General features: G+C 42.1%; 1 protein-coding gene across 5 annotated transcripts in view; it reads right to left on the reverse strand.

Moving 5' to 3' along the window:
• amph (amphiphysin) overlaps positions 1-16,564 on the reverse strand; it is a 151,153-nt gene extending 134,589 nt beyond the window's left edge. For all 5 annotated transcript variants that reach the window (XM_023977635.1, XM_023977634.1, XM_023977636.1 and 2 more), the window contains exon 1: positions 16,443-16,564. In XM_023977635.1, the coding sequence (XP_023833403.1) occupies positions 16,443-16,511 (69 nt within the window). In that variant the 5' untranslated portion in view covers positions 16,512-16,564. The remainder of the gene's footprint in view (positions 1-16,442) is intronic.
• Between the last annotated feature and the right edge of the window lie 1,901 nt (positions 16,565-18,465).

Raw genomic sequence — 18,465 nt, forward strand, 5'->3', positions numbered from 1 at the left:
TCCCCGGTTTAGGCTAATGCTCTGAGTCACTGCCTTTGCTTTCTCCCTTCTCTGTAAAATCAGAAATATATACACTATCCTTCAGAGTTGTTCGCTCGAGTCACATGACTTGGACTCGAGCTACAAGAGACTCGACTTAGAAAATAAATAACTTGAGATTTGACTTGGAGCCTCAAGACTCTGGACTCAACTTTGACTTGACAGGTTTTAGAATGTCGAAATTATATGGCTAGATTTTGTAATGTTTTGTCACTCATTTGGTGGCAGAGTCTACATGGATTACTTTTCATGCAGCAAGACAGTAGCTGCAGCATAGCCCTTGCAACAACAAAAAAACTGCAACAGATTGGCTAGTGAAACTCACACTCAGCCCTCTGATTGGACCAGCAAACTATCAATCAACACAGGGCGGGTGAGCTAGCAAACAGATTGCTGATTTGCTGTGTACGACAAATGTACAATTTTAGGGAGAGAGGATTGCCATAATAAATAAATATGCAACTCCAAAAATAGTTTAGTGATCAAGAATATTAACTGTTTACTTTGCAAGCCCACCAGCAATGGGGCAACAATTACTAGCATAGGCCTACTGGTCTTTCGGTATTTAAAAATAGCTTGAAATTGATAATTTACTTATGAAGCTTGCATTTGAAATTTGTTGTTAAAATGAATTATTACTGTGGCTAAGACTCACCATYGGCGCGGCTTTCCACTTTGCGCTCTCCAAACTCCAACCAGCSGAGAGTGCTTTTTCCTCTTGTTGAAATGTTTGCCGTTGCTTTCACACGTTTAAATGTATATGTGGTAAATCTATATTCCATGTAATACTACAATGATTGCTAGTGTTTCATCATTCCATCCCGTACCATMTATTGCAACACMTAGACATTTCTGTTTTCTGTGTAGRAGGCCTACGATACCTTTTCATMTAGCCAACCATTTGTTACCCTGCRCRGAGTGGGTGCAATGTTTATTGTGCACATGAACYTTCGCAAGACTCATGAGGTAGAAGTTCTGTTTATTCCATGTATGTTCCCAATGTCTGTGTCCTGCGTCTCGTTTTTGTTGTGTGTAGTAGGAGCATGGGCACCTCAGTGTGCTTAGAAATAGGCTACGTGGCCTCCTGCMCTCCACGCTTTGGAGTCAGAAGATTGAATAAGAGAAAATGATTGTTCCATGTAAGCATGGTGTTGAAATATCATTATTAATCAAACTTACAAATGTACCGATGTAACAATGGATGTGGAAATTGCCATTAACATTGTAGAACCAGTTTATTGGTTGTAATTGCCAAATTGGGTAATTGTATGGTCCTTATGTACCTCTTGGAGCTCCTGTTAGACAGATTAGATTTGGTTTCTCAAGGGGAGGTTGTGCAGTCTTGCCCTCTACCTGTGTCCGTTCAAATAGGACAAGTTAAAGGCTGATGCAGAGGCTATTTCCAGTGGGCTATTGCCTYTGTATATTTGGTAAATCTACTTGTATATTTTGTATGATTTGGTGCTTTCACCATTGGATCACCAAGATCTGTAAATATATCTACARWCTGAGCATGTCAACCTGCCTTGCCTTCTGCTGATTTCCTGCCCTTACGACTTCTACAAGGTCCATATTTTACAATTAGTCTACATAGGCTAATCAAAATGTGTTTTTAAATAAATGTGATTTATTTATTTTTTGACTTGAAAAAAAACAAACTTGACTTTCTTTTAGAATTCAGGACTTGGACTTGACTTGGACTTGACCCGTTCAACTTGTGACTTGCTTGTGACTTGGTCCCACCACTGCTGTCCTTGTTCAATAAAATAACAACAACAAAGTAAGGGTCAATTCCAACGAACATCATCAGGAGAGAATCAAACATAAKAGCTGATGAGCATTCTCTTAAAGGTTATAATCATTGAATATYCCACCACTATATGTCAGGATCGGTAGTTGCATTCATTAAATAGTGAATTATTCCAACAGGCTTACATTGCAGATTAACTAGCAATAGATGTGAGTGAGAAATGTACAGGTGATTATTTCAAGCAAGCCTTGACAATGCTCATTTCAATTGACCAACGGAGGCTGGTGATTATTTTAACACCCCAGGCTATTTCATCCAGCTAAGGTGTCAGTCGGCAACCCAAGCACTCAAACCCCATTACTATGTGGTCTACCTTTATTAGTCCCTGAGCTCTGTTTACACCCTGGGCACAAAACCTAGAGGGGAAACACAATCCAGCAGAGACAGCTAGCCTATCAAATATTAACCTCTTGGCTAAGCCTCTACTTCAGTCTCACAGCACAGCAAAGTCACCAAAAGCCAGACATTACAAGAATGKTATTCGCAGCAATGCTAGCTAAATGGAATGCTATCCTCAACACACACTAGCCATTAGCGACCTGCTCTGCTAGCTATAATATCATAAACTCAGCAAAACAAAAAAGAAACGTCCCTTTTTCAGGACCCTGTCTTTCAAAGATAATTCGTAAAAATCCAAATAACTTCACAGATCTTCATTGTAAAGAGTTTAAACTCTGTTTCCCATGCTTGTTCAATAAACCATAAAAAACTAATGAACATGTGGAACGGTCGTTAAGACACTAACAGCTTTACAGACGGTAGGCAATTAAGGTCACAGTTTATGAAAACTTAGGACACTAAAGAGGCCTTTCTACTGACTCTGAAAAACCAAAAGAAAAGATGCCTAGGGTCCCTGCTCATCTGCGTGAACGTGCCTTAGGCATGCTGCAAGGAGGCATGAGGACTGCAGATGTGGCCAGGGCAAAAAATTTGCAATGTCCGTACTGTGAGACACCCCCTTGAGCTAATAGTTTTGACAATGGATACCACATTACTGTTAAAGAGACAAAAAGTGGAGTATGTTTCTAAGCCAAGATACCTGAGCATATCCCTTGCTAAAACATTATGGATGGAGCGCTAGTGCAGGATTTCAACACTCCGACAAGTACACCTCATCAGCATAGTAGTCTTAACAGGTCAGCCACTGCCAAAATGGTTCTGTGTCTTCACGGCAAATCACTGTCGAAGTGGGTGGAGATGAGGGGGCAATATATGCTTACTGTTGTGTATTTTTACCTGCAAGGTTATATTGTTACCACTCACACATGAATCACAATCAAACCAGACCAAACCAACTGTTCCACAATAAAGATGAGATAATAAAGAAAAAACACTGAATACAGGACCAGCACAACACTAACAACATTGATTGTGTCAACAAGAGGAACAGTGAATACACTGTCCCCCAAAAAATATATAAAAATTGCCCGGTTTGGAAACCAAGCAGAGACTTTAATATTGTAAACTTAGATTCATGCTTTTGACAAAGGTTTTAATGTCTCACAACCCTTGTAGCAGTTGAAAATCCATTATAGGTGTATATAATTGGGACATGATTGTGTCTTGTCACTTGGGATCGGTATTGGTTGTTTCTTTTACCCTACCTCTTCATCATGTGATCCATCCTGCCCTAGGATCTCATATCAGGGCCAGGCTACATCAATACCTTCCCCCTGATAACAAAATGACTCATTGTCCTCTCTCGTATTCCTGCAGGCCTTCTCCAGGTTGAAGTTTCCCCTAGATGAAGATCTAGGATCAGCTTCTCCTACCCAATCCTAACCTTAACATTAACCCCTTACACTCGTGGGAATTAACCTATTAGGGCAAAATTGAAATGTTTCTTACAGAAAAAAATGGAATGCATAACAAGGTAGCATTTAAAAGGAAACAGTTTGAAGTTATGGGGAAATGATTACACTAAAAGGTGAGGACACAACACCCGACACAAGACTGAATCCAAACATGAACACTGTTGATTTTATGTTCATTTTACATTTACTGTACTTTTCTCTGCATTTGTTGATAATAAATCGGAGATACTCTGGATACATTCAGTAACATGATAGATTATTCTTGGAAAATTGGGGGTAGGTGCAGCATGAGACCAAAAATTGACAAGGGTTTGAGTGAGAGGTCTAACTGGTGTTTTCCAAGTGGCCATACACCTCTCCAAAGTGTGCAGTTCCACAAATAATTTAAATTCACTTTCATGACTCAAAGAAGAGTCTTGAACTTTAAGGTGCTTTTTTGAGCTGTCCTAGCTGGGCCGTTGCGGAACTAGAAAAGCACACTTGTAGTTGTTTTGTTTGGAACACAAGACCTGCATCCAAGCCCTCACACAATTACTGTTGTGATTCACGCAATCATTGCGTGCGTCATTGAAAGCGTTTTCCTTACTCAAACAACAAAACATTCGCAAAAGTTGCCCAATTAGCGGAGTGATGGGGGGTAACATCTTGCTGCGTGGTGCTGAAATTCAGAGCGGCTGTCAGTCAAAACCCACACAGATGTTTGGCAGAGACCCTCGCTCTGACAGCATGTTACTGTAAAACCACTTGTTTCCAATTTAAGCGCTTATCAGTGTCCAAATCTGCCATTTTCAACCCGTACAGTGCATTCGGAAAGTATTCAGACCCTTGACTTTTTACACATTGTGTTATGTTACAGCCTGATTCAAATCTACACAATACCCCATAATGACAAAGAGAAAAACAGGTTTTTAGAAATTCTTGCAAATGTATTAAAAATAACAAAAACAGACATACTTTATTTTACATAACTATTCAGAACCTTTGCTATGAGACTCAAAATTGAGCTCAGGGGCATCCTGTTTCAATTGATCATCCCTGGATTGGAGTCCACCTGTGGTAAATTCAATTGATTGGACATGATTTGTAAAGGCACACATCTGTCTTTATAAGGTCTCACAGTTGACAGTGCATGTCAGAGCAAAAACAAAGCCATGAGGTTGAAGGAATTGTCCGTAGCGTTCCGAGACAGGATTGTATCGAAGCACAGGTCTGTGGAAGGGTACCAAAAAATTGAAGGTCCACAAGAACACTGTGGCCTCCATCTTCTTAAATAGAAGACGTTTGGAACCACCAAGTCTCTTCCTAGAGCTGGCTGCCCGGCCAAACTGAGCAGTCGGGGGAGAGGCCTTGGTCAGGGAGGTGACCAAGAACCCGATGGTCACTCTGAATGAGCTCCAGAGTTCCTCTGTGGAGATAAGAGAACCTTCCAGGAGGACAACCATCTCTGCAGCACTCCACTAATCAGGCCTTTATGGTAGAGTGGCCAGAAGGATGTAAAAGGCACAGTAAAAGGCACATGACAGCCCGCTTGGAGTTTGCCAAAAAGGCACCTAAAGGACTCAGATCATGAGAAACAAGATTCTCTGGTCTGATGAAACCAAGATTGAAATCTTTGGCCTGAATGCCAAGTGTCACGTCTGGAGAAAACCTGGCACAATCTCTACGGTGAAGCATGGTGGTGGCAGCATCATGCTGTGAGGATGTTTTTCAGAGGCAGGGACTGGAAGATTAGTCAGGATCGAGGGAAAGATTAACGAAGCAAAGTACAGAGAGATCCTTGATGAAAACCTGCTCCAGAGCGCTCAGGACCTCAGACTGGGGCGAAGGTTCACTTTCCAACAGGACAAAGACCCTAAGCACACAGCCAAGACAATGTAGGAGTGGCTTCGGGACAAGTCTCAATGTTCTTGTTTTTCTTTACAGGAGGACCCAACAGCCTTCTTTATTGAGATGTAAAAATACAACTTCTACAACGGCTGGGTTGGAATTAGAATTCCAAGGAGTGGAACGTGCGATGTGGTGGGGGCATCTATTTGAATAAATCAATTGAATATACACCATCACAAAGAAATCCATTATTCATTCGTTTAGGCAGGTCCTAAAAAACATAAGACTAATAAAATGCATTTTCAAAATAATTGAATTGCATATTTTGAGTTTAACTATGTTACTTGTCTGTGCAGCCAAGGCTACATGGCTGCGCCACGCAAATGAAACCGTTTGAACGCGGCAGACAATTTTGTGAGAAGACCGATTTTTTTGATGTCTCGTGGTCTGACAAACAGTTCTGTTCATCTTTTCACCACAGATGTGGATGTGCGACATGGTTGGATGCGGTGGATTGAGATGCATCCAATGAACACATCTCTATTTGGCGTAGTCATGAAACCATAAACTCTAACTGTGCATTAGCTGCAATGGTCAGGCGAAGACAGAGGGGTTTGAAGAAGAACACACCACACACACCACACACAAATCTCTAACCGATTTTTAAGGGGATTTTTGTATTAATGCTAATTCATTAGACATCGACCTTAGGGGGTTAAATGGTAAGCCTAGATAATAAAGTCTGATTTAATTAACTGATACTGAATCCAACAGGAACAAACTGGATAAGAAAAAAATGAAAACTGTTTTTTTCCTGACCTGTATCGAAACCCCATCTCAAACCACAACACAATCAACAAAAAAGTGTACTAGCCTATTGCGTTACCACTATAATGAAGGCAATAATACAGCTAACTGTTTAACACAGTACAGGCAATAATCAAATAGTTGATATATAGGGTAAAAACATCTTGGTACAAAACATCTCCCATTTGAATCAGGTTTTCCTTTCGTTCTTGTCCTCCATTTTTTCACCATCATCAACAATGATAACATTGAAACAAACTACAATTTAAACACTTCAATCTAGAGTTTTACTTCCATGCAAATTCAACTTGGTTTTATACAATGCGTTGTGGAGAGAAACAAACCTTTAGTCCTTCTACCAATCAGTCAGCAGTCAGTATCCGAGCACTTTATTCCACGTTTCTTCATTTTGATCGTAAAAAATACAAAACTGAAATTCGTCCTAATTAATGAATAGCTTTTGTCGGTGAATATAAATAGGGAGAAAAACAACAGTCCACTCCTGTGCGTTAGCTCACAGACTGGACCAGTAGAGATGGGTTCGGTTGAAGAAGTCAGTCAGTCTCTCTCTCTGGCAGTCAGTCTCTCTCTCTGGCAGCCAGTCTCTCTCTCGGCACCCTTGTTTTCTCCCTCTCTCTTCTTTATTGTCCTTCCTTACAAAAATATGAAACAACTAAATAAAAACGTAGTCTTTGCCATGATAATAAACATGATCGCTCAACAGCCAATAATGAGACTCAGCACTATTGATGGAGTCGACAGCTCTTGAATGAGGACAAAGAATTTGCCATAACATTGAATCAAATCTTATACAATAAAGTAATTAGTAATATAAAGTATTATTTTAGGCCTACCTATGCCTATAGCCAAAACAGAGTCACAAAAGCACCACAGCGTGCAAATAACAAGCTAACCTTAAACAGCATAGCACCACTCAGTGCAAATAACAAGCTAACCTTAAACAGCACCATGGACAGCACCACTCCAGTGCAATAACAAAGCTAACCTTAAACAGCACCGATGGACGAGCACCACTCAGTGCAAATAACAAGCTAACCTTAAACAGCACCATGGACAGCACCACTCTGCACATTGCAGACAAGAAAGACATCAAAACAATCTACTCACTCTCTCTGCCTCTCCTTGTTGGGTCTAGTAAAGCTGGAGATGGCATTTCTCTGCGGAATGGAATCTCCTCAGCACATATTCCTTCCACTCATTCCTGCATTTCCTTGTGAGGTCATTCTCGAAGGAAAGTTGTATACGGTGGGCTTTGCGAGGGTGAAGCATGCTCCTTCGGGGATCACCGAAAACATTTTTCAATGTAGAAAAAGAGTTCTCACACCTGGCAGTGGAGGTTCCAAACGTTAAAGCAGACTTCATCGCTACCATGACACTTAGAAATGACTCCATGGTCTTGTGGAAGGTGGTCAGAAGAGTTTTGTGTCCATTTCCAATCCTCTGCAGGCGTGGACCCATTCACTTGTGTGTGGAGGAACTGTTGGGCCACAGCATACTCGGCATCTATTGGCTGTATCCAGAAACATGTGCCCTGCTGGATCCAGTGAAGACAGCAATTCCATGAGTATGCTGTTGCACCTCCCCAAAGCGCCCGTTCATCTCTCCACGTAGTGCATCTCCGGCACTCCGTTGCTCGTCTACTCTTCATCATGCTTGTGTCCCGCTCCCGTTGGTTCTTCGACCACATTTGTTGGTTGTGTGTCTCCTCTTGTTTGGCCCTTGGCCTGTTGCATCAACGCACTGATTCCATAGCTCCAAAAACTTGGAGACCATCAACACACGGATGCACTGTTCACCAGTGACTGGAGCACATTGTTTGGTGGGTCAAAAAGTAACAGGATCTTGTTTACCATGAGGGCGATCAACCTGAAGCTGGGCTTTGATATGGAGCGCAGCAACCCCACTGCCTCGACTTTCACATCTGCGGGAAAAGCTTGTGTGTTTTCAATTTGTGCCAGCAACTGGAATATATCCTTGGAGGWCTTGAGGATGACTTGTACAGCGGCCAGGTGACCGGTCCAGTAGGCGTTTCAGTGTCTCCCCCTTGTAATGAACTGTAACGGTGGGCTTTCTTACGGATTTGTAAAGAAGATTACAAATGTTGAAAAAGAAAATCAGATGGCATCCTCAGAGGAAATGGCATGGACCACCACCAGATGAAGCTGGTGGTAGAAGTTTCTGCACTCACCCATGCTTCCCCGACATCACAGAGGCTCKGTCGTAGACTTTACTCAGGATTTTGTCAGTTCTCAGTCCAGCCTTGGTCTGTTCTGTGATAACAGTTTCTGTGAGAGTGTTGGCATCACCTGCATCTGCAGTGGCTATGGTCAGAATGCGCTCTTTAATTTCATAGTTTCCATCAACAAACCGAAGTACGATTGAAATGTTTRCGCAGCCGTGGAGTCTCTTGTTCTGTCCACTTTAATAGAAGAAAACGAGTCCCCTATTCCTTCCCCGACAATATGCTCTGTCACTAAGTTGCTCATTMGTTTTATTAAGTCGTTCTGGACGTCGTGGCTCGTGTAGGTTGCGTTGTGGCGAATGGTTGGTTGTTACGTGCCTCCTWAGAGGAGGGAGGTGCAGGAATCAGGAGCAGGAGAGCAAGGAAGTCCCAGTGGCACAATCGTRTAATTAGAAGTCCCAACTCAACAACAACAGGGGAACACGCTCAAACGAAGTCGCCACACACAGGGAAATAAACGCAACACACYGGGGAGAAACCTCTGKTCCTAAACACATTCCAAAACGGTACAGCTACCGTGAGAAAGAAAACCCTGTGGTGCAAACACGCACCCCTYACAAAGTAACAARAGCCAATAATCCCGCACAAAGACTAGCAGGCAGCGGGAGGTTAATAAACCCACCGAAATTAACTAATAGGACACAGGTGTAAACAAAACAGACAGACACAAACGAAAAATGGATCGGTGGCAGCTAGTAGGCCGGCGACGACGACCACCGAGCACCGCCCGAACAGGGAGAGGAGCCACCTTCGGTGGAAGTCGTGACATTGGTGCTATCTTGGCCAATTCTGGGTCATTTTGGAGGGTATACTCAAACAATGACAACACCCCACTGCCTTCCTCTGTCATGCGTCATGATCTCTTCTTAGAGGGAGTTTATTAACGGCTAAAAATGCAATAATGTCAACAATAGAGCCTAGGTAATATCTATGAAGAGCAAGCTGATCCATGRTAGCGCAGGAAATATCCACACTGGTTGTCTCTTGGTGCATTTCTCTCTCCCTCTATATAGCCCTTACATGTTAAGTGTTCCTTCGAGTTGGCAGGTTTGTTTTTCTGTCTCTAATGCATGCTTCCAACCACAGAACCCTTTAATGGTAAAGGTTGAGTCTGATGACACAACCTTTGCGGCAGTGGAAACAAAAGACTAGGTCAGCTTGTACTGAATACTCTAGCCAATCTCGATTACGGTACCACGTATTAGCAAAAGACTGCTTCTTCCCTGAATACAACTTACTGGAAACACATCTAATATCACCTGATTGGGCTTCTCAACCCCAAGGTCATTAGGGGCTGCTTCTCTGGATGTTMGGTGGCTCTGGCCTGTGTGATTTAGCATGGCTAGCAGCTGCTGCTGAGCTGGGTGGTGGCAAGGAGGCAGGTGGCAGGACTGGGAGGTGGGCTCCGCTAGCTTCACCATTGACAGAGACTAGGCTAGCCGAACTCTGTGGGCTGGCCACATTACCATGATTGCCATCAAGTGTAGCAGTGATTTCAACGAGTGGAGTTTCAGCGCCACTTGTTGCAGCAGATMATGCATTATTTTTAAACCAATTTCTAATATCCATCTTGAAGGTAGCCAGACCTACTGATCACTGAGGCACACTGTTGTGTTTAACTAACGCTCCACCCACTAATTCGAAATGGCGGTAAAGAAATAAATAAATACGCTCATCTAAGTGGGCCAACACCTATTGACATACCGCCATCTTATTAAATTGAGTGTTAAAATCAAAATGGCTGAGGGACGATGAATACCCTGGATCGTGTACATGTACTCATACTTATTAATTGAAAATCCACTAAAATGTATTTTGTCCAACTTAAGGGTTGAATATACAGAAGATTAAAAGTATAAATGAAAATGGGGAACATTTACCCAAAGAGAAAACATAGCCATCATCCTTCAGGATTAAAATAAATCGCTGTCATCCACAGAAGCCTTTCCAGTAAGGAAGGCAGTGTATTGGAAATGTGTTGAAAGTCTAGGGCTGTGTCTCAAATTGCACCCTATTTCCTACATAGGGCTCTTATAAAAAATAGTGCACTTTGGGCCCTGCACTACAAAGGTAGTGCACTCTATAGGGAATAGGGTGCCATTTGGGACKAAGCCTAGGATGTCAGTATAAACAAGACCTGAGTATACTCCATTTGGATGGCGGCTAAAATTAGCACTATAATTGGTCCATTTCAGAGTAAATTGAGCTCTGATTCATGGTTCCATTGATACGTGTCTGTGTGTGTGTGTGTGTGTGTTCTTCAAACCCCTCTGTCTTCGCCTGACCATTGCAGCTAAGGCACAGTTAGAGTTTATGGTTTCATGACTATGCCAAAATTGCACACAAAAAATAACCAGTGCATTCACTTTTAAGGGCAAACACTGTTGTAAATAACAGATCAAATMTGGTATTTTATTAGGATCCCCATCAGCTGTTGCAAAAGCAGCAGCTACTRWTCCTGGGGTCCACACAAAACATGAACCATATTACAGAATTACATAATACAGAACATCATTAGACAAGAACAGCTCAAGGACAGAACTACATACATATCAATGCATACACACAAACTATCTAGGTCAAATAGGGGAGAGGCGTTGTGCCACGAGGTGTTGCTATATCTATTTTTTGAAACCAGGGTTGCTGTTAATTTGAGCAATATGAGATGGAAGGAAGTTCCATGCAATAAGGGCTCTATATAATACTGTACGTTTTCTTGAATTTGTTCTGGATTTGGGTACTATGAAAAGACCCCTGGTGGCATGTCTGGTGGGATAAGTGTGTGTGTCAGAGCTGTGTGTAAATTGACTATGCAAACAATTTGGGATTTTTAACACATTAATGTTTCTTATAAAAAGAAGAAGTGATGCAATCAGTCTCTCAACTCTTAGCCAAGAGAGACTGGCATGCACAGTATTAATATTAGCCCTCTGATTACAATTAAGAGCAAAATGTGCCGCTCTGTTCTGGGCCAGCTGCAGCTTAACTAGGTATTTTCTTGTAGCACTGGACCACATGACTGAACAATAATCAAGATTAGACAAAACTAGAGCCTGCAGAACTTGCTTTTTGGAGTAGGGTGTCAAAAAGGCAGAGCATCTATTACAGCTAGACTTCTCCCCATCTTTGCAACCATTGAATATATATGTTTTCACCATGACCGTTTACAATCTAAGGTAACGCCAAGTAATATAGTCTCCTACACTTGTTCAACCGCCACACCATTCATTTCCAGAATCAGCTGAGGTCTAGCACTTAAGTAATGATTTGTACCAAATACAATGCTCTTAGTTTTAGAGATGTTCAGGACCAGTTTATTACTGTCTACCCATTCCAAAACAGGCTGCAACTCTTTGTTAAGGGTTTCACTGACTTCATCAGCTGTGGTTGCTGATGCGTATATGGTTGAATCATCAGCATACATGGACACACATGCTTTGTTTAATGCCAGTGGCAGGRCATTGGTAAAAATAAAAAAAGAGTAGAGGGCCTAGAGAGCTGCCCTGCGGTACACCACACTTTACATGTTTGACATTAGAGACGCTTCCATTAAAGAAAACCCTGAGTTCTATTAGATAGATAGATCTGAATSCACGATATGGCAGAGGTTGAAAAGCCATAGCACTTAAGTTTTTTCAACAACAGGTTATGGTCAATAAMKTCAAAGGCTGCACTGAAATCTAACAGTACAGCTCCCACWATCTTCTTATTYTCAATTTCTTTCAGCCACTCATCAGTCATTTGTGTCAGTGCAGTACATGTTGAGTGCCCTTCTCTATAACCATGCTGAAAGTCTGTTGTTAATTTGTTTACAGAGAAATAGCATTGTATTTGGTCAAACACCATATTTTCCAACAGTAAGCTAAGAGCTGGCAAGCTTATAGGTCTTCTGTTAGAACCAGTAAAGGCCMCTTTACCACTCTTGGGTAGTGGAATTACTTCAGCTTCCCTCCAGGCCGGTGGACAAAGACTTTCCTCTAGGCTCAGATTAAAAATATGCCAGATAGGAGTGGCTATAACGTCAGCCACCATTCTCACTGGGGTTCCATCTAAGTTGTCAATGTCAGGAGTTTTGTCATTATTGATCGTTTACAATCATTTRCCACCTCTCCCACACTAACTTTACAAAATTCTAACTTGCACTGCTTTTCTTTCATTATTCGTTTTTTTTTATGCATGAATATAATTGCTCATAGTTTGTCGTGGGCATTCCCTGCCTAAATTTTCCCACTTCGCCAATGAAATAATCCTAAAAATAATTGGCAACATCAAATMGTTTTGTGATGAATAAGCCATCAGATTCGATGAAAGATGGAGTTGAATTTCTCTTTCTGCCCATAATTTCATTTAAAGTACTCCAAAGTATTTTTTCCATCATTCTTTATATCATTGATCTTTGCTTCATATTAAAGTTTCTTCTTCTTTTTGTTGAGTTTAGTCACATAATTTCTCAACTTGCAGTAAGTKAGCCAGTCAGATGTACAGCCAGACTTATTAGCCACTCCTTTTGCCCCATCTCTTTCAATCATACKGTTTTTCAATTCCTCATCAATCCATGGAGCCTGAACAGTTCTAACAGTCAGTTTCTTCTCAGGTGCATGTTTATCAATAATTGGAAGAAGCAATTTCATAAATGRATCAAGTGCAGCGTCTGGATACTCCTCATTAATCACCTCTTTGGACTAGGGGGCAGTATTTTGACATCCGGAGGAAAAGCGTGCCCAAAGTAAACTGCCTGTTACTCAGGCCCAGAAGCTAGGATATGCATTAAATTAGCAGCTAGGCTAGCTGCGATGCCAAATAGCTTCTCAGACCCGTCCTTGGTCAGCAGGATCACTGGAAAGATACAAGCAGTCCCAGCAACTGATGCTAACTGCATCGCGGGATCCAACATAAGAAGCTAGGTAGCTACCAAGAACTTTACAATATATTTTAAACAACAAACTTTCCAAASAAACAAAACCGAGCTCTTCCTCGTTCCGCGTGGAGAGCCAGTAAAGGGGGCTTTACCATTCTTGGGTAACGGAATTACTTTTGCTTCCCTCTAGGTCTGATGGCACCCACTTTCTAGTAGGCTTAGTGTCACGCCCTGACCTTAGAGATCCTTTTTATGTCTCTATTTTGGTTGGTCAGGGCGTGAGTTGGGGTGGGCATTCTATGTTGTGTTCTATGTTGTCTAGTTCTATGTGTTGTGCCGGGTGTGGTTCTCAATCAGAGGCAGCTGTCTATCGTTGTCTCTGATTGAGAACCATACTTAGGTAGCCTTTTCCCACCTGTGTTTGTGGGTAGTTGTTTTCTGTTGTGTGTCTGCACCAGCCAGAACTGTTTCGGTCGTTATCTTTGTTATTTTTGTTATTTCAGTGTTCATTTAATAAATATGGACCACGTACCACGCTGCACCTTGGTCCTCTCCTTCCAACAACCGTTACACTTAGATTGAAGATATGGCAAAAAGTGGGTGTAAAACATGTGCTGGTATAATCCATTATAAAGTAATATTGGATTGTGGTGGTAACATCTAGGGTAAAGCTGATTATAGAATATGAGCAGACCTGATGTTGACAAAAAGGTGCATTCATTCAATAAAGTTTTATTGAACACTTATGATGAACTTCAATATGCCTTCAAATTGAAGGTTTGTCTTAGAATAGAATAAGAATAGCATGTTGAATACCAAATGAAAAAGCACTCAGTGTAAGTGTAGTATACTGCAAGCCAAAACCTTTCATAAATGTACACGTCCCTCACTTAGACAAAAATGTAACACCAGAACAGTGGTGGTTTCAGCACCATGGACAGCACACTCAGAGGTAGACGGTCTACACATCTTGCCTGCCACCCCACATATTTTAGACATGTTGATGCAGCTTTGTCATAAGGCTGACGCGCCTCCAGGAAACAAATGTATGTTCAATAAAAATGTTGACCGCGTGTCATCGTGAAAGTCCCATTGTGCGTCTGTCAACGCTATTGAATTTAGAGGAGAGGTATTAAACTAATGTTTCCACCTGTGCTCGAGTTCAGAGAACATTTGTTTGGGAATACCGTGGGTTTAATAACTAGGCTACCGCATACACTTGGGCCAAGCAATAGGTGTAATTAAAAAGCCATTTTGGCTGTCATGTATATATTAACTAAGACCGTTCCGCACGTTCTTCACCTCGAGTCTGCCATTAGGAGAACAGTAGCACGAGGGGATATTAAAAGAATGACAATCCTCTTACTGCGGTTTGTGTCAGTGTGTGCGTGTGTCTGAGCTAGAACCAGGGAATACTCTCTTTACCAGCTTCACAGGCCGGTGATTTTTATTTCGACCTGACCATCAGCTAGATGAAAGAAGGGTAATGGGTGATCGGTGTGCAGTCTTTTATCATGGTTGTAGATARAATTGTATTATGTCTAATAGACTGTCTGTAATTGCATCTGCMTTCATGTCAACGTCCCATTTCATATCAAACCAATTTTCGCTCTGCATGTGTAATTTAAACGAGGCAGGCCAAAACAGGTTGTAAAAACAACTGGCTAAAACCATTCAATATTGTCCTGTAAAAATGACTAGCTCGCCTAAAGATACAAGCCATAATAAACATAGATCCCATTTTCGGTAAGACATAGCCTGTAAAACAATAGATTAAGATGACTTTATTGGTCAATTGCACACAAGGTCCAACCAAAATCTGACTTCCGCTTTTAACCCAATCCCTCTGAAAGACACATATAGACGTGTTTTTGGAGCAGTACTCACAGTGTGCCCCCAGGGAACTGTTGTTTTGGTAAGTGCATTGCTCAAGGGCACAACGGCAGGCAATGGCATCTAGGATTTGATAACAGCAACCCCCCCCCCGGCTGCCTCACTTTCCGATAGATTTTTCGCATCGGACCCGGGATTCAGACTGGCAACCCAGTTGTTAGCTCGCCTCTCTAACTGCTAGGCCGCCCCCTAACCTAGGCAGTTTCCCTTTTTCAAGCTTTCGGCCAAAATTCCATTATTTGTCTGCCTGGAGTCTGTAAATACAAGCAAGGCCCTAAAAATACCCGTTCTTAAATAGAAAGGATTGGCTGAGTATTATCTCTACTACTGTAAACGCAGGCATATAGGCTACGCCACAGCCTAAAAACGCATCGTTGAGCACGAGTAGGGAAGAGAACCACCGCTATATCGTTAGTGCTGCAGTGAGCAGGGCATTCCCCATCTCACCATCTCCCCTTCCCCTGACCTTGCAGAAAAACACGGGTTTGACACAAAACTTGAATTAAGGTTATGCATTTAATTGGGCTATGAGCGAAATGTAAATGAAACAACACAGTCATGCCTCGAAATGGAGTAGGCTGATCTTTAACATCGACTGAAATGTTTCGCACGTCGCTATGACATTTGGTTGACGTGATATTCGTTATAAGATTGATGTGGGCTCATTCTCATTTGACAGGCTTCATAAAAGCAGTCCGTTGGCCTCTATCTTCAAAAAAAGGCCCAACCTCCGTTCTAAGGGCCTTCCGTTCATTTAGTTCGTATATTAAAGTGGATACTGTAATGGAGCCTTCCAAGCCTCGCTGTGAAATGGCAGTAGGGGATAATATTGCATTCGTGACATTACAATTGTCGCCATGCATCTAGGCTAAATGCAGAGGCTAGAACATAAATGCTGTTATAGTCAAGCAAAATATATCATGGAAMGTATTTAATCATGATACATATTCACTTATCCGTGCACGAATAGCCTACACCGACTGCAATGTCTACACACATCCATACACCTGCTCCTCCCAGCTACCCTAGAACAATCCTTGGATAGCTCCTCTGGGCACAAAAGCGGTTTAGCACAAAGCAAAAACAACTTGATACACAGGATGTCGATTTGAAATGTGTTAAACGCTTTACCTTTTCCTGCGCCCTACTTAGCCGTTTCTGGACGTTTTTGGCGAAAATCCCCGTCTTTATTTCGGCCATGGCTGCTGATACTGCAACGGGATGAGCGTCGCTTCAGTTTAGCACCTAGGACAGAGAAATTATGACGGACTAGGAAGGAGGGGAGGATAAATTCTTAAAGCCACAGTACAAAAATTCACACTAAACGTCCCAGTTTAGTATAATGATTATTATATGTTCTGGTTTGTATATTACGATTAGTTATAATGTATTTATCATGACAKGATATCAACATGATGCCTAGCTGGACCAGGATATTGTTATCCCGTTTCTGCTTCAAACAGACATACAATGTAGCCTATAGGCGTAGACTTGCTCCAACCCTGCCCCCACTGTACATGTCGCTTGCTTGTGAACAGCGAAAACACTTCTGGGTTGCGTCAAAGCGTTCGTGGACATGAGCCCGTGTGGATAGTCTCATGTAGAAAACATACATATCTGAAAGGATTGGATAGGTGTCCAAAATATGGAAACAATTCCACTTGGTTTATCAGAGGGCAGGGGCTAGGATAGGGATTGATGTGGAATCCCACATCAGCAGCACATGTCCATCCCCAGGCCTCCCCCAACACACACACACACACACACACACACACACACACTGCTCAAGTTTTAGACTAATCTTAATTGGGAACCTACAGTACTTGGAATTGGGTGCCAATAGAACTAATAATAACAAATTATTCAAGTTATTATGCTACATTCAGATTAAGTTTAATATAATATTACCTTATCATATGCCTTCTGTATCACTGCATACACATCTGATGTACACATTCTACATTTACAATTGCAACTGCAATTATATGTTGGCTATTATTGTAGCACCATATTTTCAGCTTTTGGCGTTGACTTTTCTGATTTAAAATGCACGGAATGTGAAAGTAGTGCCTATGTGTTTAATCATATAGGCAGAGGGGTATTTGTTTAGGCCTACCACTCATTCATGTACTGTATGTTTTCTACATGAGACTATCCACACAGGCTCATGTCCAGGACACCTATCCAATCCTTTCAGATATCCACACGTGGTCAGGGACGTGACCAAGAACCCGATGGCTCCAGAGCTCCAGAGTTCCTCTGTGGAGATGGGAGAACCTTCCAGAAGGACAACKATCTCTGCAGCGCTCCACCAATCAGGCCTTTATGGTAGAGTGGCTAGACGGAAGTCACTCCTCTGTAAAAGGAACATGACAGCTTGCTTGGAGTTTGCCAAAAGGCACCTAAAGACTCTTAGAACATGAGAAACAAGATTCTCTGGTCGGATGAAACCAAGATTAAACTCTTTGGACTGAATGCCAAGTGTCATATCTGGGGAAAACCTGGCACCATCTGTACGGTGAGCATAGTGGTGGCAGCATCACGCTGTGGGGATGTTTTCAGCGGCAGTGACTGGGAGACTAGTCAGGATCGAGGCAAAGATGAACAGATGTACAGACAGATCCTTGATGAAAACCTATACCAGAGTGTTCAGAATCTCAGACTGGGGCAAAGGTTCACCTTCCAACAGGACAACAACCCTAAAATGGATCAGTGATGGCTAGAAGATTGGTGACGTCGACCGCCGAACACCGTTCGAACAAGGACTTCGGCGGAAGTCGTGACAATGTCTGGTGAGTATGCAGGCATTTTCAGCTTTCCAGGAATTGTGTATAGATCCTTGCGACATGGGGCCATGCATTATCATACTGAACCATGAGGTGATGGCGACGGATGAATGGCACGATAATGGGCCTGAGGATCTCATCACGGTATCTCTGTGCATTTAAATTGTCATCGATAAAATGCAATTGTGTTCGTTGTCCGTAGCTTATGTCTGCACATACCATAACACCTCATGTCGATCGTAAATTGTAGGCWGCAGACGATTCCTTTTGGGGTCTAATTTGGGCAAATGGAATGTCTTTGTGTTACAGATGAATTTTCCGCCCAAAACTTCAACATCAAAGAATGGACACTGGGACAATATATTTAA

Source organism: Salvelinus sp. IW2-2015, linkage group LG32 (assembly GCF_002910315.2).
Source record: "Salvelinus sp. IW2-2015 linkage group LG32, ASM291031v2, whole genome shotgun sequence".
In the NCBI taxonomy this organism is placed as follows: domain Eukaryota; kingdom Metazoa; phylum Chordata; class Actinopteri; order Salmoniformes; family Salmonidae; genus Salvelinus; species Salvelinus sp. IW2-2015.